The sequence below is a fragment of the Felis catus genome, chromosome A3, assembly GCF_018350175.1.
Source record: "Felis catus isolate Fca126 chromosome A3, F.catus_Fca126_mat1.0, whole genome shotgun sequence".
Classification (NCBI taxonomy): domain Eukaryota; kingdom Metazoa; phylum Chordata; class Mammalia; order Carnivora; family Felidae; genus Felis; species Felis catus.
In genome coordinates this window covers 62,013,187-62,038,307 of record NC_058370.1, presented here as the reverse complement: position 1 = coordinate 62,038,307, position 25,121 = coordinate 62,013,187, and the positions used below count along the sequence as shown (strand labels likewise).

Here is a 25,121-nt window from a genome sequence, read left to right as displayed (position 1 = left end):
AGAACTCAGCAAACCAAGTTTCCACCCAAAGCATCTTTCTGCACTCTGCAACAAATGTTTGAAAAAAGTTGTTGTTATGGAAACAGAAAAATATTTAACAGCACTGGCATAAATAACTGAGGGGGGTGCAGAGGGATGCGGGGAGGTGGTCATGCCCAGACTGTTCCAACTAACTGTTAATAGAGAGATGGGGGGAAGGGAGGGGAGAGGGGAAAAGAGGTAGAATTACAGAATCAATTGAAATGTAATAGATGAAAACAAAGAAAGCCTATTTTTGAAGAAAGTTAACATGATTTACTACGAAAGAAGCTCTAGAGGGCAGTAGGAATGAGCAAAGTAGTGAGAGGAGTCAGTTACAGGGGGGTCTAGAAAGCAGCCAGGGTACTAGAGTGGCATCCTTGCTAAGAGGCCTGAAACTCTCCTGGAAGCCCTGGATGACCATCCGATACAACTTGGAATGGTAAATTCTATCCAATTGAAAGGTGTTCCAGATACTGCAAAGGGTGTTTTAAAACCGATTTACCAAAAATGACCACAAGCAATGGAAATAGGTCACAGAAAACATACAAGGCAAAACTTCAGTGTGTGAGTCAAGGTAGTAAGCAATGATAACTACTTACACTTTTTGGAAAAATACTGTAAAGTGTTCTGTTAAGGATATTCTTCTCAAGTCCTTAAATTATTGCTATACATATCAAGACAATGAAACATTTCCAGCATGGGCATTAAGTCAGTACACTGCCGGATCAAGTAGAAAAGGTATAACAAATATTCATTGTAGTCTGACAAAATCACTTGAGAATGTAAAATTAAGTTAACTGAAATCAAGAAATCAACAGGAAATCTTGTTGGACTTAATTTACTGAAGGGGCACCTGGGTGGCTCAGTCGGTTAAGCATCAGACTTCAGCTCAGGTCATGATCTCACGGTTCGTGGGTTCGAGCCCCATGTCAGGCTCTGTGCTGACAGCTCAGAGCCTGGAGTCTGCCTCAGATTCTGCATCTCCCTCTCTCTCTGCCCCTCCCCGGCTCGTGCTCTGTCTCTCTCTCAAAAATAGACATTAAAAAAATTTTTTTTAAATAAGATAATGTACCATATGTAAGTGTTAAGTGTGGTGCACCTGGGTGGCTCATTGGGTTGAGCGTCCAACTCTTGGTTTTGGCTCAGATTATGATCCCAGGGCCGTGGGATCAAGCCTTGTGTTGGGTTCTGTACTGAGCGTGGAGCCTGCTTTGGATTCTCTCTCTCTCTCCTTTGCCCCTCTCTCCCACTCATGTTCTCTTTCTAAAATAAAATTTTTCAAAAGTGTTGAGTGTGAAACATGTACCAGAGACACAAAAATAAATAGGTAAATTATCTTCACAGCCTGGTCTAGCAGGGAAACAGACATCTAAACAGACAATTAGAGCAAAACCCAGCGCACTGACATAAGTCAGTAGATGTCATGAGTAATGAAGACTCTAATTTCATTTCTGATGTTTGATTACATCCCACACCTGGGCAAGCAGATAAGAAAGCCAGTTCTCCCTCTCTCCCTCTCTCCCTCTCCCTCTCCCTCTCCCTCTCTCTCTCGGATCTAGTGAGAAGTTCAAACTTTGCAAGTTTGCCCCAGCCTCACCAACTCCTTCCTGCCAATAAAAGCCAAGCTAGTCTCCTTTCTCTGCACTCTAAAGGGCATTTTTCAGACTTGCTGGGGAGCCCACCCTGCATGCTTCATTCTGTGAATACAATAAACTTGGTGTGTGTGCATGTGACATTATCAGTCTTGACAGCTGACCCAAACTTTGGGTCAGGATCCATCCCACCTCTGTGAGGTGAACACAACACCATGGAAGCAGACAGAAGGCACTTTCGACCTCTGCTAGGCAGGCTGGGGAAGGCTTGCTGTACAGAGAAGAGGAGTACTCTACACTACTAAAGGTCATTAGGGATTCAACAGGCCAAGGAGGTTGTAGTGGACTCCAACTGGAGTATCTGCCCATTGTATGATTTCTCTGCACTGGGTGAAACCCTTATAAACATAGGGACAACACCTGGAAGGCATGTTCACTATCAAATACTCTCCTTGTTTGTCTGGTGGGGTTCATACATGATCTAACCATAGGTTATCAGTGTACTACTCTTGAGATTTTTCAAACTAAGGGAAAAGAAGCTATGAATGCGGTGATAGAGGGAGGCTACAGAATATAGGTCTGAAGAGCAGTCAGTGGATTTGTTTTCATCGTCATAGGAAAAAGCTATTGGCAGTGGGAGAGAATAAGCCAATACAGAGTGGGGCAGAGATACAAGACAGAGAGAAGACTCCTGGCGGTGTGATAACATGGATCCTGTTGTCTCTGGGTCATAGCTGTATCTCTGACCTCTCTGCAGATATATTACAGTCCTCAGTATTCCTTCCAATATATGTTCATTTTTGCCTCTGTAGTTTCAGTCAGATTTCTATTACTTAGAACCAAACAACTACAGCACTAACCAAAACAGAGGGATTAAAGGCACCCTGTAACTACTGTTAATTTTCTTACAAGTAATACTACTATAGCTACGTAGCATGTTCTTATATACGGAAATGTGTGCTCAAGAGTATTGGAGTAAAATGGCATTATGTCCATTTTACTCTCAAATGATTTAAAATGGGCAAAAATATGAAGTAAATATGGCAAAAATATTTATTTTTGAATTTAGGTTAAGGGCACATTTATTACCTGTCCTTTCTCCTTTTATTTTTATTTTTATTTTTTATTATATGAAAGTGTCCACAGAATTCTTTTTACAGGGGAGACTCAAAGTATGTACAACATGCCTGAGCTTGGAAAGCCCAGTTACTTCAGGAAATGGTAAGTAGTGCTCCACAGGGGTGGTTTAGGGTGGGGTCGTACAGGAGAAAGGTAAAGGACAGATTTTATATTGAGAAATTCAGTATTTATCCTAAAGACATCAGGAACCATCAAAGGATTTTTTGTGGGAAAGCATACAGGAAATGACATGGTTAGATTTGGATAGTAAAAAGATTTCTCTGTTGATAGTACAGATCATAAATTGGAAAAAGGCAGACATGTGGTAAGAATCTAGATAAGAAATGATGTGAGGGCCTGAATTAAGAGGAGAAAGGTGAGAAATCAAGATCAGAGAAAAGCAGATATGAACAATTGATAGAATTCTGGTAATGAATTTTGGGGGGGGGGGGGGAGGTGTGTGAAGGGATGGAGTGCTTTGAGGTAGAGGAAAGAATCCAGAAAGCATCAGGATTTCTGGCTTTGGTGACTGGTACCATTCACAGAGATTGGAAATACAGAAAAGCAGGACACACTGAGTTTAAGGTGTTGTTGCAAACACAGGGAAGTGGTAGGGGGAGAGGGGTGAGACAGATTGGGAAACCATAGGCATATGCCAAGGGCATGGTAGAGATCACCCCGTAAAAAACGTGGAGTTGGCTAAAAGCGGCTGAGGAAAGAGAAGCAGCTATAGTTAGGGGACAGACAGGGAACAGAACCCTGAAAGAGACTACAAAAAAAGAGCTTTAGACACAGGAGAAAAACACAGAGTGAGTTCACAAGGATAGAGGCCGACAAAGATCTGAGAAGGAGGAAGAAGTCAGCGGTGCCACGTACTCTACAAGAGATCAAGAAAGACAAGATTAGTGTTATCCAACAAGAAGACCTAAAGTAGGGCAGTTCCAGGGTCGATTAATTCAACACTATAATCAAGGATGCAAGTTCTTTCCACTTTTCCACTTTCAGACAAATTTTGCTGGCTCTATCCTTAGACTAGCACCCCTAATTGCAACATGGTTCCCACAGTACCCCAGGTATTGCCTGCAGACAATATTCAGCATGGAAGAGAGGTATTTCTTTTTTAAGTCTCTTTTTTAGAGTGGAAAAAAAAAATCTGTTCCCTGAAATCCTTTAGTAACAATCAGTTACTTCCTAACCCACTGAAAATTTACTTTCTGCAGTGAAAATGCACGACTTCACTCTCTTTGTACTAAAACTACTTTCAAGTTTCATAAAAAGAAACTTAGCTCCAAACTGCTGGGCAAATTCTTCCAGTCACATTATCTGCAATCTTGTAGGGTCAAAATTCAAAATTTAGTAACCTCTTTGTTTACATCCATGTGGTGGTTTTGTGGTCTATGAACTGGAGTGGGCTGAACTATAGTCCCCAGAATTCCCTCATACATTTCTGCATAGGGTGGGTTACACGTGATGCTCTCTCCTGAGAGCTGGAACATGGAAGGGAGGCAGCCGCCATTTTGTAGCATACATATACCTTCTCCCAGTTATTCACTCAAACACCAAGGTAGGTGCTGCTGGGAAGGGACTCTGCAGAGACATTTCAAGTCCCTAAGCAGCTGACTTCAAATTAATTAAAGAGAGATTATGTAGACCTCTTTTAACTAGTTGGAAGCCCTTTCAAAGAGAAGTTAGGCCTTACCTAAGAGACTCCAAATAACAGATGGATCTGCAATTGTTCTGCTTCCTCAGCATCTTCACTGAGAACCTGCCTGTGGATATCAAGCTTTAAGTTCCTGCCCCTGGGGTTCCAGACTACTCATGATCTTCCATTCCTGACTGCTTGCCCCTGTACACTTTGGGCTTAACCAGTTACCACACTGTATAAACCAATTCCTCATAAAAACTCCACACATATATATACTCACATAGTCATATAAAAACTCTGACTGAACCCTAATATACATGTGTTCACATCTGCCCCCAACTCCTACTTCTACAGATCCACTTCTACCTTTGTGAGAAAAAACAAACTCCATTCAGTGCTCTCAGACTGGACGAAGAGAAGTTTAAAATGGTAGAATGGCTATCTTTCTTTTTTTTTTTTCCTTTCCACTATTTTGGGAGTAGCATGTAAATTTGCTGGCTTAGGGAATAGTCTAGTATACCTACTATATTCATTTCCTGTGCTATACCTAGGACCTCATGCTAGGCTTCAAATAATTTTCTTCACTGTATTGCCTGAACCTTGCTTGCACTGGAGTTCACCTGTCCACTCACACACTTTCAATAAACTTCCACACTTTCTCTCAGCTCATGAGATTTCAGTTCCAGGCTCTTAAGGAAATCCCATCTATTCCCTCTCTAGTCACACATTAATTCACTTATTCTTACCAGTTCTCTTTGTGCATGACACCAAATTATTCTCTAGCCTAAATATTAATTGAAAACCTTTATATTCTGCATATCATTTCATTTTACAACTCCATTCTTAGGACTTTCTCCTGAGGATATAGTCATGCTGTATTTAAATCATTAGCTTCAGCACTGATAAGAATTAAACTTAAAACAATATAAAAAAATAAATGAATTTAACAGATCTATCCTTACAATTTAATGTCCTTTAACACCATAAAATAAAGTAACAGATAATTCAATGGAATAAAGAAGAAAATACACTGTATTATGTTTAGAAAGCAGGTTATAAAACAGTCTGTGTTCAGAAAATATGGTTATGTTTTTTGTGACTCGATAAATAAATATGGAGGTATGGAAAAAGGACTTGAACTATAAAAGTTCAATGTTAATGTTTCTGAGGGGCTGAACTGTTGGTAATTTTTTATTTTCTTCTTTCCCTTGGTAAGTATCTTCTAAGTTTACTACAGTGGACGTGCACTGCTAGCATAATAAGCAAAATCCCAGTAAGTTCTGTGTGGTGATTTAATAATCTGTGGCCTAGAACAGGAATTCCTCACTAGCTCTGAAGGATCTGGTATGGACCTTGAGAGGGATGTCTAGAAAATCCCTGAACCTGTGTGCAAGATGCCATTTGTATACAACTGTGTGTCTTTGTGTGAGTTTGGAGAGAGAAAGGAAGAGGTTCACAGCTTTCATCTAGTCCTCAAAAAAAGGTTAAAATCACTAGTCCAGAATCCTGTGTGACATTATCTCAATTTCTCCTATTTCAGGGATGGGCCATTATCTAAAGGATCCAGGGAGAGAGAATTTGGAACAGGAATTCCTAATTTCTACTTAGGCATTTTGTACAGCTGAAAATGTCTTTATCTCAAGTGATGTATAAAATTTATAAAACTCTCTAAAAAAACAAATTATATAAAGTGAAAAGGGCTGGATGTAACTTTTGACAAGATCTCTCCAGAATAGTTACTGTTAAGCTTTCCAAGTAAGAATAGCTGGTGCTTGAGACTAATAGTTTCAGTGTTGTAGGCTGACCTCCTCTCCCTGCCCTCATGCATCACTATAAATACTGCTCATGCCCTAATATCAGAATGTTTCTTCATTAGTCTCTGTTCTGGTCCACTCTAGGATGAGAGAACATACTTAAAGAGAATTTTACTGTAGAGATAAAACTCACTGTTAGAAAATAATGAACTCTTTTATGAAGATCAAAGTATGTGCCATATTTCTTTAAATCTCTTACATCTGACAGAAGGAGACTGTGGGTGACACATTACTGTGAATGGATTAAGGCTCTACTTTATGTTCCTTGCAATCTCGACATTGTACCTAAACCGTTTTTATAAGAAATGATAGTGATGTGTTTCCTATCTAAACACTATGGTCTTTTCTTTGTTTAAATGTTTATTATTTATTTTGAAAGAGAGAGAGTGAGAGAGAGAGAGAGAGAGAGAGAGAGGCAGGCAGAGAGGGAAGGAGCGACACAATCCCAAGCAGGCTCTGTGCTGTCAGCGCAGAGCCTGATGTGGGCTCTATCTCACGAACTTTGAGATCTTGACCTAAGCAGAAATCAAGAGTTGGGTGTTGAACCAACTGAGCCACCCAGGCCTCCCAGAACATTATGGTCTTTAAATCTAACACCCAGAAGTCAAATTTTTTTTTTTTCTAAGTAGGCTCCATACCCAGTGTGGAGCCCAATATGGGGCTTGAACTCATCATCCTGAAATCAAGACCTGAGCTGAGATCAAGAGTCAGATGCTTAAACTGAGCCACCCAGACACCTCAGAAGTCAATTTTGCTTACATAATGACTATTCCAAAATATTGATTCCATCTAGAAATGCCCAAGGAATCACACGAACTTTTCTGTGCACTCCCACCACCCAAATCCATGATCTGTGTCAGAATATAATCTCCTTAGAAGATGGGGGCTGCTATCAGATATCTTGCTATTAATGCTAACTACTCCAACGCGGTTCTACACAAATATAATTAGTGTATTTGATTATTCCAGGTTTGAGATTGGAAATAAATTATTCAAACCTAATGTGTTTACTATAATAAAAAATGACTAATTACAATTTTGACAACACTAAAGAAAATTACAAATTTCATTAACTGAATCAAAAGAGATCTACATACAGTTTCTCTATCACTTACCTTTCAAATTCTTTTTTTCTCCTAACTTACCAGAGTGTCATTAGTCTAGCAGTTATATCACTAAGATATTCTCTTTATCTACTTGCTAAATTAGGTTGGAACCAAATACAGATGAAGACTTGTCTTCTCCCCAGTGTATCTGAGATGTGCAAAACCTGATACCCAGAGGTAGAAGGGAAGCCAGAAATCTGGTTTGAGGAAGCAATTCTGTGGTTGAATCACAACTCTCTGCAGGATTTTCTTTTGTTTGTCCTTTTGGGTTACTGATAATATTTATTTGGTGATATATAGAAGTTTGCACTTTAAAAGCACATGCAAACAAATAAATACTGTATCTTTCTATATCCACATGGAAAACTTACATAATAAAAGTGGAGATAAAGTGCTAATCAGAAAAGTAACCTAAAAGTTTCATGCAGCTCCTGAATATAAGATCCTTTGAACCAGGGACTCTATAGATAGTTATCTTTCAAACTTCAGAAGTTAATACTCATAATAGATACTTGCTTCCCATTTTCAAACCATATTCAACAACACGGTTTCCTTGACGACTTGAGAATGTTAACTTTCTCATAGAGACAACATGGGTGAAAAGCAAGACAAATGCATGCATAAAATACAAATAATAGTTTAATGAGAAACTATGGTCTGAAAATTTTAAACTTACTGTTCATGGAAATCCAGCATTGGTGGCTCAAATCGTATAGGTCTGCAATTACCCCGGTACAGAGATATACTGTAAGTAAAAAGAAAACAGCGTAAGAAATAATTCTTTAAAATATATATCCCCAAACTGAAGTCAGACACTTGAATTCCATCACAAGAAAGAATACTTTCTAAGTAAGAATACTCGGTGTTTGAGCCTAACAATTTTGGTGTTGTATGCCGACCTCCTCTCCCTGCCTTCAGGTGCCGCCATAAATACTGCTCGTGCCCTAATAATCTCAGAATGGTTCATTAGTCTCCATTCTGGTCCACTCTAGGATAAGAGAACATACTCAAAGACAATTTTACTGTAGAGAGAAAACTCACTGTTAGTTAGAAAATAATGAACTCTTTTATGAAGATCAAAATACATGCCATGTTTCCTTAAATCTCTTATATTTGATGGAAGGAGACTGTCATCTTTAGGAAAAATGGAGTCTAATGTCCTATCAGGATTGTGCATTACTTTTCTTATTAGATGAAATCAAGAAATGTACGTTTTAAAAAATGAAGAAAAGGGAGTATTTTTCCTATTCAAAGGTATGTGAAAGCAGAAAATGCTCAAGTAGATTCAATGTTGAAATTTATTTGGTTGATATAGTTGATACCAACATATCTAAATATGTTCACTTGTATTTTTTGATACCTGCACAATGAACAATAAATAGTCAACACAACTACACATCCTTGGCAGACAATACAGTATACAGACAAAAACCACAATCACATCGTAACAAGAGTGTCACAGGAACTAAACAAAAATGAATTTGGGGACAAAGTTTTAGGAACTGAAATAGCTTTTTCATTTGAGAGTTCGGAACACATCGATCTATAACATCTTAGCCTAAATATATGAATATCATTTCTAACTTTCCCACTTGATACTAGAACTTCTCACCAAAACAGATTTCTGAACAGCAAACCTCCTAAACATCACCATGACACGCCCTAACAACGATGCAATATAGAAATGACCGGGAGGATGTGGGGATGTCCACATGCCTCTAGTCATCTGTTTAAGCACAGAGAAAGTAAAAAATTCAGGAAGCCACTAACATTTCTAAATAGTGAATGTTTATCTTTCTGTTGTATTTTAAGAAATGATGTTAGAGCAAAACCATTTTGTAAGACTTTATTTCCATTACCATAATTCACAAGAACACAAGCTTCAAATGATACATTAGAAATATATTAGAAATAGACAAGGACATTGAGAATATGTTACAAATTTAGCTTTAACTCAACTCTGCAAAGATTACATAGTCTGAGTAGTAGAATCAATGTGCTAAAAGTAATGTCTAAAAGAGTTTTTAGCTTGATAATCCCTCTACATATGCTGAACAGAAAAGATGAAAAACACAAATAAGGAGGAAAACAGCAAATTTAAGATTCTACTTTACAAAAAATCTAAGATCCTACTTTGCAAAAATCTAAAGACACTGGAACAAAGAAGGCACAAGTGCCCCCAAGACAGGAGCCACTTGCAGTGAGAGGTAAAGAATCTACTCTTTTGATTTCTGCTCTCCTTAGGCATGATATAACAAGGATACTCTCTGGCACCTTTAAATCAAGGGATGCCGACTAGCTCATCAGTTTCAAGGGTGTGAAACTCAAACATACAAAGTCTTAATCCAATCAAGGGGGAAAAGTATAATGCATGAAGCATATGTATATGTCATTAATTTATATATATAAACATTGACTGTATTAGATGCTAGAGATATAAAGAAGATTAAGATACAGTTTTTTTTTTCTCTCTCACAGAAATGAGAATCTATTCCCCAAGTTGCAAATGGAAGCATCTAAAGTGGTCAGGTAAGATCAAAAACAAAAACAAAAAACATGCACACCCCCACTGACTCAACACAAAGGTAGTGAATGCTTGGGGCTGTCTAGTGGCCAGTGCTATGGGAACAAGGCAAAGAGCCTGCTCTCACTGCACTAACATCCCAGTAGGGGAGACAAAAGTAGAACCTACAAGGTAATGATGGGACATACAAAGAGACAGACCAAACACGGTAGGAACAGAGAAGGCTTCTGTGAGGAGGGGTGCTGCAGCCAAGACCTGAGTGGTGGAGATCTGGGGGAAGAAAGGAGACATACCTTGGCATGTTGAGGAACAGAGGGCCGAAGTGGCCAGAGTGACGGGAAGGAGGGGGTGGAAGTAGGAGCTGAGATCAGAGAAGTACAAAGGCCACATCTCCTTTCAGGAGCCTGCATTTTATTCTAAGTGTAACAAAAAGCCTCTGTAGTGTTTTCATCAAGGGAGTGACGTGATCTGACACATCTGACAAGGTTAATTCTAGATGCTGTATGCTGTAGGAGTCCCAGAGTGACAGCAAGGGAGTCTCGCAGTAGTCCAGACAAGAGGGGATGATGGTAGCAGTGGTCTGTGGGAGTGCAAGGCAGTGTGGCGAGAAATGGCTCTTCTCTGAATGTATTTGGAAGGTAAAGGCAATAGGTCATGCTGATGGATTGGTTTTGGAACGTGAGAGAAAGGAGAGAAATCAAGAATGACTTAATTCTAAAATTTTGGCCTGAGAAACCAGATATGTAGTCATGACATAGGAGGTGTGGGTAAGAAGTGAGGAAGGATAGACAGTTTAGACGTTCAAGAGTACTTACGGTTTTAGACATTTAAATTTGAGATGTCTTATCTAAATGAGATGTTAAGTAGGCTGCTGGATATATATGGTTATTACTTTCCATAAAAAAGTTACTGACTTAAAAAAAAAAGTTAATGACTTTTTTTTACATTTTTATTTTTTAAAGTTACTGATTTTTGTGTACTGATCTCATACCCAAGTCACTTTGGCAAGTTGATTCTAATAGTTTGTCTATAGATTCCCTTAGATTTTCCTGTCAATACCTGTGCTGCCAAAATGATCACTATCTTTGATTACCTCTGTAGACAAATCATCTGCAAGCAATGGCAATTCTATTTCTTCCTTTTAAATCCTTAGAACTTGTTTCCATTTTTTTTCAACGTTTATTTATTTTTGGGACAGAGAGAGACAGAGCATGAACGGGGGAGGGGCAGAGAGAGCGGGAGACACAGAATCTGAAACAGGCTCCAGGCTCTGAGCCATCAGCCCAGAGCCTGACGCAGGGCTCGAACTCACGGACCATGAGACCGTGACCTGGCTGAAGTTGGACACTTAACCGACTGCGCCACCCAGGCGCCCCTGAACTTGTTTCCATTTTTTAAAAATTTATTAAAAAAATTTTTTTAATGTTTTATTGTTTGAGAGACAGAGAGAGACAGGGCGCAAGTGAGGGAGGGACTGAGAAAGAGGAAGACCCAGAATCCGAAGCAGGCTCTAGGCTCTGAGCTGTCAGCACAGAGCCTGACGCAAGGCTTGAACCCACAAATGTGAGATCATGACCTGAGCTGAAGTCAGATGTTTATCTGACTGAGCCAGCCGGGTGCCCCTTGTTTTCATTTTTTATGCTTTAAGTGGGCTAAGACCTCCCAAAAAGTGCTCCACAGAAGTGGTGTCTGACATTTGTTATTTACAGATTTCTCACAAAATATGAGAGGGGAAAAATACATAAAGATGATTCCCTCATAAACAAACATGTATTTTCAAGACAATAGCAGATTTATGTCTAAGAAACAGTTTAATATTTGAGTGGGTACAACACAAGTTGTCACAGGTATAATCTTATTTAAAAAAACCCCAAAATTCAATGACATAGCTGTCATGTATCCACAGCTGAGAGAGATGTTTGCTACTATGCTTATTTCAAAAAATTTCTTTTAGGGGCGCCTGGGTGGCTCAGTCGGTTGAGTGTCCGACTTCGGCTCAGGTCATGATCTTGCAGTCTGTGAGTTTGAGCCCTGGGTCGGGCTCTGTGCTGACAGCTCAGAGCCTGGAGCCTGCTTCCGATTCTGTGTCTCCCTCTCTCTCTCTACCCCTCCCCTGCTCGTCCTCTGTCTCTCTCTGTCAAAAAAGTAAAAAAATAATAAAAATTTTTTTTAATGTTTATTTTTGAGACAGAGGGAGACAGAGTGCGAGTAGGGGACGGGCAGAGAGAGAGGGAGATACAGAATCTGAAACAGGCTCCAGGCTCTGAGCTGTCAGCACAGAGTGCAATGCGGGGTCGAACCCACGAACCATGAGATCATGACCTGAGCTGAAGTTGGACGCTTAACCAAGCCACCCAGGCGTCCCACTACTACGCTTATTTTAAAAGGGCATGACAGGGGCGCCTGGGTGGCTCAGTCGGTTGACTGTCCGACTTCGGCTCAGGTCATGATCTCACAGTCCGTGAGTTCGAGCCCCGCGTCGGGCTCTGTGCTGACCGCTCAGAGCCTGGAGCCTGTTTCAGATTCTGTGTCTCCCTCCCTCTCTGATCCTCCCCTGTTCATGCTCTGTCTCTCTCTGTCTCAAAAATAAATAAACGTTAAAAAAAAAAAAATAAAAGGGCATGACATTGTTTAGCGTTTTATTAACAGAAAGCAAATGTTTGCAAGTCTTTAATGTTGAAAAATAAATTGGGGCAAAGGCAATGTAAAAAATGGTATTCTTTGCCAATTTCAAAGAAACAGACTGAGTGAGACATTATAATAGAATATTGGATGATTTTATGCTTCCTACAGTGATTGTATTTGTTCTCAAAGTCTCAAATATTGTTATTCCTTTTATTATTTATTTGGGGATAAGGAGATGCATAAGGACTATTTTCTGACTTCAAGCAAGGGAACAACTGAGAAGATACAAAAAATCTTTCTTGTGAGACATGGTCTATGTTGCTTGGTGGACTGTGAGGTCCAAGTTAAGCAGGTAGCTCCCAAATGAAGCAAATAAAGCCTTCTTGGAGCTTTGGGAATTTGTTTAAACCAGGAAATTTAAAATGTTTTCCTAAAGGCAATTAGTACCTAAACAAAAGGTACTCTTTGGCCCAGTACTTCTTAAAGAATGCTCTGTGGTCTACCTGTATCTTTCTTAATCATCTAGAATGCTTGTAGAAATGCAGATTCCAGAGCCCCACCTCCAGAATGTGATTCCTTAAGTCTAGAAAAAACCCAGAAACCAGTTATATTCTCACATTTGGTTACTACTCTTTTGCATCTTGATCCACAATAAGTACTGCAAGCAGAAATAAGAGGGGAAAAGTACCTTAACATATAAAATTTTCAAAGTCATCAACAGTTTAAACTAGTTTCAAATGTGATTCTTATTAGAGACAGCTGAAAAACAGTGACTTAAATCACATAATTATAAATTTTAGCTTAAATTTTCATTTCTCTAAAGACTAATAATGTTGAATATCATTTCATTTATTTATTGTTCAATTAGATATCTTCCTTTGTAAAGTGTCTATTCAAAGTTTTTTAACAGGGGTGTTTGTCTTACTGAGTTATAAGAGGTCTTCACATATTCTAGATACATGCCCTTTGTCAAATATGTGTACTGTGAATATCTTTTCCCTGTTCCTCCTTTTCTTATTATAAATGTTGTCTTTTGGGGAGTGATGTCACTGAGACAGTGACTCAAGTTGTTGCTAACTGTAGCACCCTTCACAGGAAGACCAACCTGCAACTATCCATGGACACGACACTTATTGTGAAAATCCCAGAACACAGCAGTGAGGTTGAAGAACCCTCCTGGACCACAGAGACTGAAAAGGACTACATTAGAAAGGTAAGAGGAATGGCTACACTCTGACCACATCACCTCTCCAAGGCAGGGACAGAACCACACTAAGGGAGTACCGTGGGCCTACAGTTTTTCCAGTGGGAAAGATATAGACCAAGGTGGATGTCCAGCTTCCTCAGTGTTATGGGTTGCTTCCCAGAAGGCCCACTTGGGTCTTGTCACAAGGGGACCACTGGGGGAATCTGCAGGGGTGAACCTGTGGGTCTTGACCACTGGAGATCAGATTGGGATGCAAGGGAGGGAAGGATGTACAGCAACCAGTGCTTGGATCTTGACAGACCACACTCCTCCTGGCAATGACACCCAAGTGGAGATCCTAGGCAGTGACTATGCCCAACTGCAAAGTCAAGCCACCGGCCCGTCTGGCCAGGGAGCTTGGTGGACAATTCCACATGATTTAGATCCCTATCCAATGAGCCACACCTGCCACAAGCCTGTTCTATAGCCCAACTGGGCTGGGAAGCAAATTAAAAGATCTGTTTAGGGTTGAATATAACTCCACCCCACCCAACCAGGAAGCCTAACCAGAACATCTGGGAAGCTGCATAGCTTAACCTGCAGCCCTGCTTAAAAGGACAGTTGAGCAGAGAACCCAGCAAGTGGCTTAGCTCATGTGCAGAGCTGAGGTGGTGGCCCCATCTGGCCAGAGAGCTTGGTGGGCAGCTTGCTAGATTCAGGTCCCCAGCCATCAAGTCATAATGGCTAGGGAGCCTGTTTTAGGGCCCCATACAGGCAGGGAAACAAATTCATAGTCCTGCCTAACTGCTGAGTATAGCACCCAGTCCTGCCCAACCAAGAAACATGGGCAGAGAATCCAAGCACTGTGGAGGCCATGTTCTAGCTGTGCATGGACAGGGAACTAAGTCAGCAGTCCTATCTAACCATTCCCAGCCAGTGCCCCTGCTGACATCAGAGCTCAGTAAGCGTCCTTGGCCAAATAGCGACCTGGATAGTAAATCCCACTTGTTCAAGAAACTTTCAGCTGGCTCATTAAGAACCCCAAGTTAAGCTGATTAAAGAACTGTCTCTGTAAGAACACACAGGTAACTAAATAGAATTAGAAAAAAAAAATGCCTGAATGAAATGAGAAGTTCAACAAAGAAACAAACTATAAAAAAACAACAACCAAACAGAAATCCTAAAGATAAAGAATATAATAATTGGACTGAAGAATTCAACAGAGAGCTTCAGCAACAGATCTGACCATCAGAAGAAAGAATCAATGAACTGAAAGGTAATTTTGAATTATCCAAGAAGAGGAGCAAAAAGAAAACAGAATGGGGGGGGGGCACCTGGGTGGCTTAGTAAGGTGAGTGTCTGACACTTGGTTTCAGCTCAGGTCATACAATATATGTGTTAATCAACTGTTTATGTTATCAATAAGCCTTCTGGTCAACATTAGGCTATCTGTGGTTACATTTTTGGAAAGTCAAAAATTATAAGTGGATTCTCAACTGGACAGGGGGTTGGTGCTCCTAATTCCCACACGCTTTTCAGTGTATGGGTTTCAAAGTCTGGTGTTTTTTTGTTTTTTGGGTTTTTTTTTTTTTTTTTGTAAATTCATCCTGAAGTATGTAACATGTTTTGAGGCTACTGTAAATGGCATTTTTATATAACATTTTACTTTTGCACTTAGAATATAGAAAAGTACTATATATCCTTCAATCTTGTTAAATTAACTTATTCTCAAAGCTTTTTGGGTATATTCTTTAGGATCTTCTATGGACACAATCATATTATTTGTAGACAAACACATTTCTCCCTTTCCAGATGATGCCTCTTATTTCTATTTTTTGCCTTAATGTACTGACTAGCACATCCAGTACAATACTGGAGAGAAATAAAAGCGGACATCCTTGTCTTGTTCTCAATAGAAAGAAAGCACTGAATCTTTTACCATAAGAATCATGTTAACTGTTGTTTTTCCACAGATGGTCTTTATCAGACCAAGGAAATTCTAGTCTGCTCAGTGTTTTTAATTATGAATAGATGTTGAATTCTGTCATAGGCTTTAATTTCAATTTAAAAATTTTCCCAAATTGTTAGTGATTTCTATTTTAATTCTGCTGTGTTAAAGAACATAATCTGCAATTGCTGGGTGAAGTGTTCAATAAATATCTATGAAGAAAAATACCTACAAGGTTAAGCTGGTTGATAGTGTTCAAGCTGTTCAAGTCTTTTATACCTTTACTGATTTTCTGTTTATTTTATTGACAGCTGAATTTTGAAATCTCCAACTATAATTGTGAATTTGCCTTCATTTCTGTTTTTTTCCTTTACTTGGAACAAATATTGGGAACAAAAAACATTTATGTTTTCTTCATGTATTTGGAAACTCTGATATTTAGACTTATACAGACTTGGGATGATACATTATCTCTTCTGTAATAATAAAATGTGTTTCTTTATCTCTAATAATATTTCCTGTACTAAAGTCTAACTTCTCTGATAGTGTTATTTCCTACTCCATCTTTTTACTTTTTGTGTTTTTATACTTAAAGTTCATTTCTTCAGGGGTGCCTGGGTGGCTCAGTTGGTTAAGCATTTGACTTCAGCTCGGATCATGATCTGTGGTCTACTGAGTTTGAGCCCTGTTGTCAGGTCCTGTGCTGACAGCTCAGAGCCTGGAGCCTGCTTCAGATTCTGTCTCTCTCTGTCTCTCTCTCTCTTTCTCTGTCCCTCCCCCACTCACACTCTGTCTCTCAAAAATGAATAAATGTTAAAAAAAAAGTGCTTTTCTTCAAAATCACATCTCCATGACCAACAGGAAGGTAATATTTGCAACAGAGGATTACTATCCTTAATAAAAAACTGTTTAAATGGAAGAAATAAAGATCAAAGGTCCTATAGAAAAGGAGGCAGAATAAAAATGAACAGACAGTATCAAAAGATAAATATAAGCATAGTATAAAAGACATATACAACCTCACTCATAACTAGAGAAAGACAAGCTAAAACTACATGACAACAGAATTTCTCACCTATCAGATTGACAAAAATTAAAAAGTATTTCCCTTTCTATAGGAAAAGCCGTAGGAATATAGCGACTCTAATTTACTGATGAGGGGTACGCCAACTGGCACAGCTCTTTTTTTTTTTTTTTTTTTTTTTTTTTTTTTTTAAATATTTTTTTTCAACGTTTATTTATTTATTTGGGACAGAGAGAGACAGAGCATGAATGGGGGAGGGGCAGAGAGAGAGGGAGACACAGAATCGGAAACAGGCTCCAGGCTCTGAGCCATCAGCCCAGAGCCCGACGCGGGGCTCGAACTCACGGACCGCGAGATCGTGACCTGGCTGAAGTCGGACGCTTAACCGACTGCGCCACCCAGGCGCCCCGGCACAGCTCTTTTGAAAGAGAATTTGACAACACTAACAAACCTATATATGACTCACCAATCCCATGTCTAGGAATTTACCCTAACCATGCTCCTTCAACAATACAAATTACATATGCACTTATCTTTTGACTCAGAAATCCTAACAGTAGGAATCTATTCTGCAGATAACTTTCAAAAATGTGAAAATCCATATACACAAGGCTATTCTTTGAAGCAGTTTGCAACTGCAAAATACTAGAAGCAAATTGCTCATATATAATCCACATCCACATAATATAGTATGTTTCAGTCTATAAAAATAATGAGAAAGGTCTCTAAAGGATAGATTTTTAAGTAAATAAAGCAAAACATTAAAAAGTCTATACCATGCTTCCTTTTGTGGAGAAAGAAATATATTAAAAACATTCACATTTGACATTTTTGTATCATTCTGACTTTTTGAATCCTATTGTTTCACATATTTAAAATGAGTGGACTTGTAAAATGGAGGTAAAAAAATCTCAAATGGAATATAGACAGAAACCAAAGAACCAAACTTTCTTTTGAATGAACAGACCTACAATGTAGATGATGATGGAAGAGGGCAGTGGAGAGGATGAAGAGAAAGGTAAAGAACATAACACACATAAATTCTGAATATAGTATTTTTGACCATATACATTCAAACTAAAAATAAATTCTAAACACTGTACTTCAACTAGTAGGTTTGTTTTTCATGGTGGTATGAGTTAACCAATTTGAAATGAATTTGTTTGTATTCTAGGATTGAGAAATCAGGTATAAATTCTGTGGCTAACTGGAGCCAGGTTTCTCATAGCTGGAGAAGACAAAAAATATACAGAAAATATACAGAAAAAAGGGACTGAAGGAACACTGTGGTGGTGTGTTAAAAATGGAGTTATTGGTAACAACTCATGGTTTTGAATATACATAGATATAGAAAGAGATGTGTGTGTTTGTGCACATACATAAACATTCCTAACTCTCACTAACAAGACCTAGAGACAACGACACCCCAGCAGCAATGAGTACACATAGCACACAGATCTTAGTTTGTAAATATCCTCCACTAAAATGAAGCAGAAGTCTCTGAATAAATAGGATATTCCAGGGCTTGGGCAGGAAAATTATGAGGTAAGCCTAGAACATCTTGATGTTTCAGAAAGTAAGGAAGTGTTCAATGAAAGGGGACATGTGAAAAGCATACAGAACAGACCCAAACATATATGGTCCATTGATTTTTAGTGACTGTGCTAAGGTAATTCAATGAGGAAAAGATAGTCTTTGCAAAAAATAGTGGTGAAATAACTGGATACATACACCTGCAAAAACGAAGTTTGACCTTTACATCTTCCTTGCACTAGAATGTCAACTAATAAACACAGAAAGAATGATAAAGTTAAAAAAAAAATCACCAGAGCAGTAATTTCCAGGCAAGAATCACAAGTGAATGCTGTAACTAGTAAGAGTTTGATGCCAAACAGCATATTTACATGGTCTCAAGGTACTTTTTGGAGAGGTATTTATAAATTACAAAAGAAAAATCGAACAAAGAGACACCATGTACCTGCTGATAATCAGACGGACTGGGCAGGACACAAATTTAAGTGATATTCCTGCCAAAAACACATAATATGAAATGAAACATGAGAAAACCCAAACTAGGATGGTGGCCACTACTTATAAAATGGCCACTACTTAAAAAAAATGTCAAGGACATAAAGAGACAAATCAATTGTTGCACATTAAAGTTGAGACTAAATAGACATGAAAATTAAATATGACCAATACGGACTTGAGGCTTGGACCAAAATTTATCTTCTTTTTAAAATAAAAATTGTCCCAATAATGGGACAACTGACAAAGTCTACAGATTAAAAAATACTATGTGTGTTAGTGTTAATATACTGATTTTGATATGTATACTTTGGTTTTATAAAATAATATCCCTCTTTATAAGAACTATACACTGAAGTTTTTAGGAGTAAAGGAGCAACATCTATAGCTGATTCTCAGAAAATTAAAAAAAAATGCTTACATATACATTATATGTATACATAGGACAAACGGGAAGGGAAGGAAGAAAAAGGAAGGAGAGAAGAGGTAGAGAGGCAGATTGTGAATCATAAGGCATATGTAAAATATTAAATAAAGTGGGAATCTAGGTCAAGGGTATATAGGAATCCTTTGTACTATTTTTGCATCTTTTCCCTAAACTAAAATTACTGCTGGGGTACCTGGGGTGGCTCAGTCAGTTAAGCATCTGACTCCTGATTTTGGCTCAGGTCATGATCTCACAGTTCGTGGAATGGAGCCCCACACTGGACTCTGTGCTGACAGCATGGAGCTTGCTTGGGATTCTCTCTTTCCCTCTCTCTCTGCCCCTCCCCACCTCAAAATAAATAAACTAAAAAATGTTTAAAAAATAACTAAAATCACCGCAAAACAAAAGGTAAAAAACTAAATATAATTTGAAAAATAAAGTACATTTCTTAGAGACGGCATATACTTGGATCTTTATTTTTTAATAGAGTCTGAAAACTGGTATTGAAACCATTCACATTTATTATAATTTTTGATATACTTGATTTAAGGCTACCATCTTGCTATTTGTTTTCAATTTTTTCCATCTGCTTTTTATTTTTTGTCTTCTTCATCTGCCTTCTTTTAGATCAAGTATTCTTTTAGTATTCCACTCTGTCTCCATGACTGCTTTATTAGCTAGATCTCTTTGGGTTGTTTTTCTTTTCAAATGATTTTAATATATCTTCTAGTATTTGTTTCATCTTATCACAGTCTAACTCCAAATAATATTATACTGCTTTACATATATGTAAGAGCTTTACAACTCAATTACCCCTCCCTTGCCCTTTGTACTGTCATCATACGTGTAACATATACAAGTTATCAATCCCATAAAACACTGTAATTACTTTTGTTTTTAAAAGTCAGTTATCTCAAACCAATCTTTAATGAGAAAAAATGTCTTTTATATTTTTCCACATATTTTCACCTTTTTGGTGATCTTCATTATTGTGCTTAGAGCTGTGTTTTCACCTGTAATGGTTACTACCTTCAGAATGTAAAGAACTTCCCTAACACTTCTTATAGTGACAGTCTGCTGGCTGCACATGTTCTCAGCTTTTGTCTGGAAATGTATTTGTGGAGGATAATTCTGCTGGATATAATACCTTGGGGGTTGACAATTTTTTCTTTTGATATTTTTAAGATGCCATTTTGTTAATTTTGGGTTTGTACTGTCTTTGATGACAAGGCACCAGTCATTCTTCTCTTTAGTATCCCTACATGTAATTTATTTATTCTTGGCTGCCTTTCAATTTATCATTGGCTTTCAGCAATATGAATACTATGCGACTTGGTGTGGTTTTCTTTGTTACTTTTGCATTGGGTTTACTGAAGTTCTTCAACAGCCTTCCCCGCCCCCCCATTCCTTGGAACTCAACTATATGTGTGTTAAATTGCTTGCCATGGTATCACAGGTCACCAGGGGTTTGTTTATTCTTTTTCCAGTAATTTTTTCTTCCTGTGCGTCAGTTTGGGTTGTTTCCATCACTATGTCTTCAATTTCACTTTTTCTTTTTTTAATGTCATCTATGTTGCTGTAAGTGAAATTTTCTACTTCAGAAACTGTATTTTTCAGCTCCAGAGGTTCCATTTATTTTTTCATAATGTCCATTTTTCCTTATTCTCATGTTTTCCTTTAAATCACTGAACATGTATAATAGATGTACTAAATTCCCTGTATGCTACTTCCATCATCTCTGTCATTTCTAGGTCTGTTTTTTTTTTTTCTTTCTTGATTATGGGTCATTTTATTGGTTTTCTACATCTTCAATAATCTTTAATAATGTACTGGATTCTATTACATTATTACTATTTTAAGTTACTTTCATTTCCATATGAATTTCAGAATTGGTTAGATTATAGGCAACCTCTACTGTGGGGATTTTGATCGGGATTGCATTGAAATATATAGATCAATTTGGGGAGAACTGACACCTTAATATTGAGTTTTCTTATCCATGAAGACAGTATTCTCTCTCCACTTATTTGTAGGTTTTCTTTAATTACTCTCAGTTAAGGTCAGAGTACAGGTCTTGCACATCTTTGGTCAGACTGATCCCTAGGCTCACTGGCTGCTAAATCTACCCAGAATAGTCCTTTGCCTAGGAAGCTGGGGCACAGGAGGCCTGTCACTCAGCTGCTGAGCAAAATGAAAATGCTCTCCCAGGACACAGGGCTGTGTAGGAAAAAGGGACTGCTCTTTTCACCAGCTGCCCATTCTGATCATCCTTATTTGTGGGAATGGGGTAGAGGAGAGACAAACTTCACCTGATTACCACCAGCCACTCAAAATAAGCCTCTATAGCATGAAGCTTATGGAAAATGAGATCTGCCAGTGCTCGCTGGCGGCCAAATCCAACTGGAATAACTGTTCCATCCCAGTGAGCTGGGAGAGATGGGGAACATCCATTTGTCTGCTGAGCCCACTGAAATAATTCTTAGTAAGGCAGAGCTGCAGGGTGATGGGTGCAGTCTCTAGCTTAAATACTATGGCTTCCCACTGCTCTCACCAAGTTGATACAGATTTTGTTGAATAAATATTTCTCAATTCATTGTAAGTCCTTTGATCAATCTCCAGATATTCTGTTTTTGCAGATTTTAATCATCTTAAGAAATGCTTCTTATGGGGAGAAGTCCCCAAGCTGCTCACACCACCATTCCAGAAATCTCAATTCTGTCACACTTGTATTTAAGGTGAGAGTAATATGATACTTTTAAAAAATAAGTGAAGTAAATTGGCCTACTCAAAGGAGCTTACCAACATCTGCAAATGCAAGATGCATTTAATGCAAAGCGAACCATACCTTTACTTAAGCTCACTTCTGATACGCTGACTTCCTATTATCAATTTACTACAGTCTTTAAGATTTATGCAAAGTAGTACTTTTTTTTTTTTTTGCATATATGTCACTTCATGTGCAGCTAAAAGCTCCAGAGTTAGAAAATAAAAGTACAAACCCAAATAAAATCTTAAAAAACAGCTTAAGGACATTCCCTTTAGCTTTTTCAAAAAAATTAAAAATTTAAAACTGCAAGTGTTAGCAGACTTTATCTGCCATTGAGATATTACCAAGTTTGGGATCTAACTACAATTTTCTAGAGCTTATCATTAACTGTAGGCAACCAAAACAGTTGTACCCAGTAATAAGCAAATTATACAGTCATTAAAGAATCCCAACAACCCTTAATTTGGAAAATATTTCCCAGCCCAATATTTTGGCTTAATTCCCAGAGATACCAGAAAACATAAAGATTAGAAGACTCTGGTTCTTCTTATGAACATTAAGTGCGCACGCGCGCGCGCACACACACACACACACACACACACATATCCTTCTTACTAAGTTGTATATACTAACATTTTTCAGCTCTGATAACAATATTAACACTAGTGTTGCCCCAATGCAAGACTTCTGTACTAACTGTTCCTGTGTCTGAAATGCTCTTCCCTAAGACTTTCACCAGGTAAGCTTAAACATCATTTCAGAGAAACCTTCCTCAACATCCAAAGTTAAGAAGCAATGGAGTCCTGCCTATTCCAAATAAACTCTAGGTGAGTTTATTTATTTAGTGACTTACTGTCTGTTTCCCCATTGGAACACATGCTCTATACCAGCGCAGGAGTCTTGGACTATTTTGCCCATCCAGCACTGTAGCAGATTTAAAATACGTGCAAAGATTCTCTGATAACTCCCCTGGCCTTGGAGGTGACCTCTTATGAATGGAATATGGCAGAAGTGATAGTGAGACTCCAAGACTCAATTACAAAAGACACTGTGGCTTCTTCCTTGTTTCTCTTGCATCACCTGTTCTGGGGTCACCAGCTGTCATGATGCAGCAACACTTAAGCAAGCCTATGGAGGGTTCGACACGGTGAAGAACTAAGGCCTCCTGCCAACAGCCAGCAAAAACTAAGGCCTTTTGCAAGAGTTCTATGAATGAACCATCCTGAAGAGGATGTAGCACTCCCAGGCCTTCAGATGACTTACAGCTTTGGTTGATACTTTGATTGCCATGTCAGGAAGGATCCTGAGCCACAACTACTTTGCTAAGATGCTCCAAAATTCTTCACTCCCAGAAGCGAAAAGATAAATCATGTCTGCTGTTTGAAGCTGCCAGGTTTGGGGGTAGGTTTATTATATTACACGGCCATAGATAACAGATACAATTACCGAGTCACCAGTTCTTATAACAAAGCCTAGCATACGCAAGGATCCCAGCAAATGTTTGCTGAATGACTGAACAAATTATCAAATACCCACAACTTGTATTCATATAACATTTTAAAGTTTATAAACTACTGTTACCCAAGCAAATATTTTCATTTGATCCTCACAACAAATAATGCATAACCTTATATCATATATATATCAGGCAAAGAAAGAATCTTCCCCAGTTTACAAATGAGCCATGCTCAGAGCAGTTAGACAGTTGTTTTCAAGGTCACACAGCTGGTAAACAGAGAACTCAGGACTTCTGATGCCTAATCTTCCACCACAGGGCTCCACAATCCTAGGAAAAGTCATCCATAAAGGATGGCCTCATGTCGCAAAATATTAAATCATTACTGGTACTCGTTATAATATTGTGGTGTTCAACTCAAATAAACACTGATGGAACACTATATGCACATTTTCCACCATCGTATCATAAAGGCAGCACATGCTTTCACTTTTAAACAAAGTATTATTATGTAATTGATAACTGTATTAAAACAAATTAGAAAGCATGAGCTGGAACATAGGAGAGGAATAGAAAAAAAGAGTATTCTGGAAAATTCTGTTTTCCGTGGTTTTACTTCCCACAATCCTGAGGTCGTGAAAGCAGTAGTTCATTCCCCTGCAGTGTCCTGAAAGCCCTTGGAGCCAAGCCTACCCCCCAAAACTAATGCAGATGATAATGGTGTGTGGTGAGGGAGAGGAGGGAGAAGAAGAGGCAGGAGAGGAAGAAATGGTAGCCAGAGGCTAGCATCTACCGTTGTACTGCCATACAATGCACTAGCTACAGAATCATTTGATTAGCTGATCTTTTCATGATACAAATTTCCCTGGGGCAGGTTAAATTCCACTTACAGAATGAGAGTTTTGACTCAAGAGATCATGTACAAGCAATGTGGGAAAGGATGGGGCTGAATCTACTGGCTTACTGAAAAAGCCAGAGAGCAGGTAGCATGTGGATTGTAAAACTGGGGAAGAGAAAAAGTGAGAAATTGATGCAGAAATGACTACAGAAGGTCAAAAGACGAAGGGTCCCTCCCAGCAATCTCTCAAGCTCAGTGGACACTGACCATGTCCCTGAGGAGAGAATGGTGGACGTGGCACACTCCAGAGATGGAGACAAGACTCTGGAGTCAGAAGCTATGACCTCAGCTATGACCTGGGCCTGATGATGCAAGTGAGGCACATGCGTGTACCTTATGTACCTTGATCCCTGCAATTAAACCCATTATAAACATCCTTCTCAAGCGTGCTTTCTTCCACAAAGTAGGCTGTGTTTTGTCACTTCAACACCTATGCTTTATGACCTCATCAGAACGGGTGTCTTCAGTGCCCTTCAAAGATGCCTGCAGGCAGGGGCTGTGTGCATCGTCCCCGCACGGAGCAGATACTTTCAGAAACTCCCAGGAATGAATACTGGCTAAAAAAGAAAATCCAAGGAATACTGAAGGATTCCATACTTGCTATGCAAAGAGAGTGAATGCAACATGGGGCTGGCAAGATGATGAATTTTAATGAAACTGCCACTTTACCCATCAGCATATCCTTCGGTTCTAAGGGTCTCAGCTTCCTCGTCTGTTAAACGAGGGGCTCAAGAAGACCATCTAATAGGGTCTTCTGTACTTAGAATACTTAATCATATGATAACTTTCATTTTACTCAAGTTTTCAAACCCAAATGCTGGCACTTTTATAGAATAGTTTGTTTTTAAACTGAAAACAAATCACAATTTCTGTTGTTCTACAACTACACATTTTATTTACAACGTCTGTTGTTCTACAACTGCACAATTTTGTATTTTCAT

General features: G+C 38.7%; 1 protein-coding gene across 1 annotated transcript in view; it reads right to left on the bottom strand.

Annotated features, from left to right (window-relative positions):
- The window catches only part of TMEM131 (transmembrane protein 131), a 239,896-nt gene that overhangs the window by 117,513 nt on the left and 97,262 nt on the right, over positions 1 to 25,121 (bottom strand). The window contains exon 4 of the mRNA XM_003983920.6: positions 7,974 to 8,042. Coding sequence (XP_003983969.2) covers positions 7,974 to 8,042 — 69 coding nt within the window. The remainder of the gene's footprint in view (positions 1 to 7,973; positions 8,043 to 25,121) is intronic.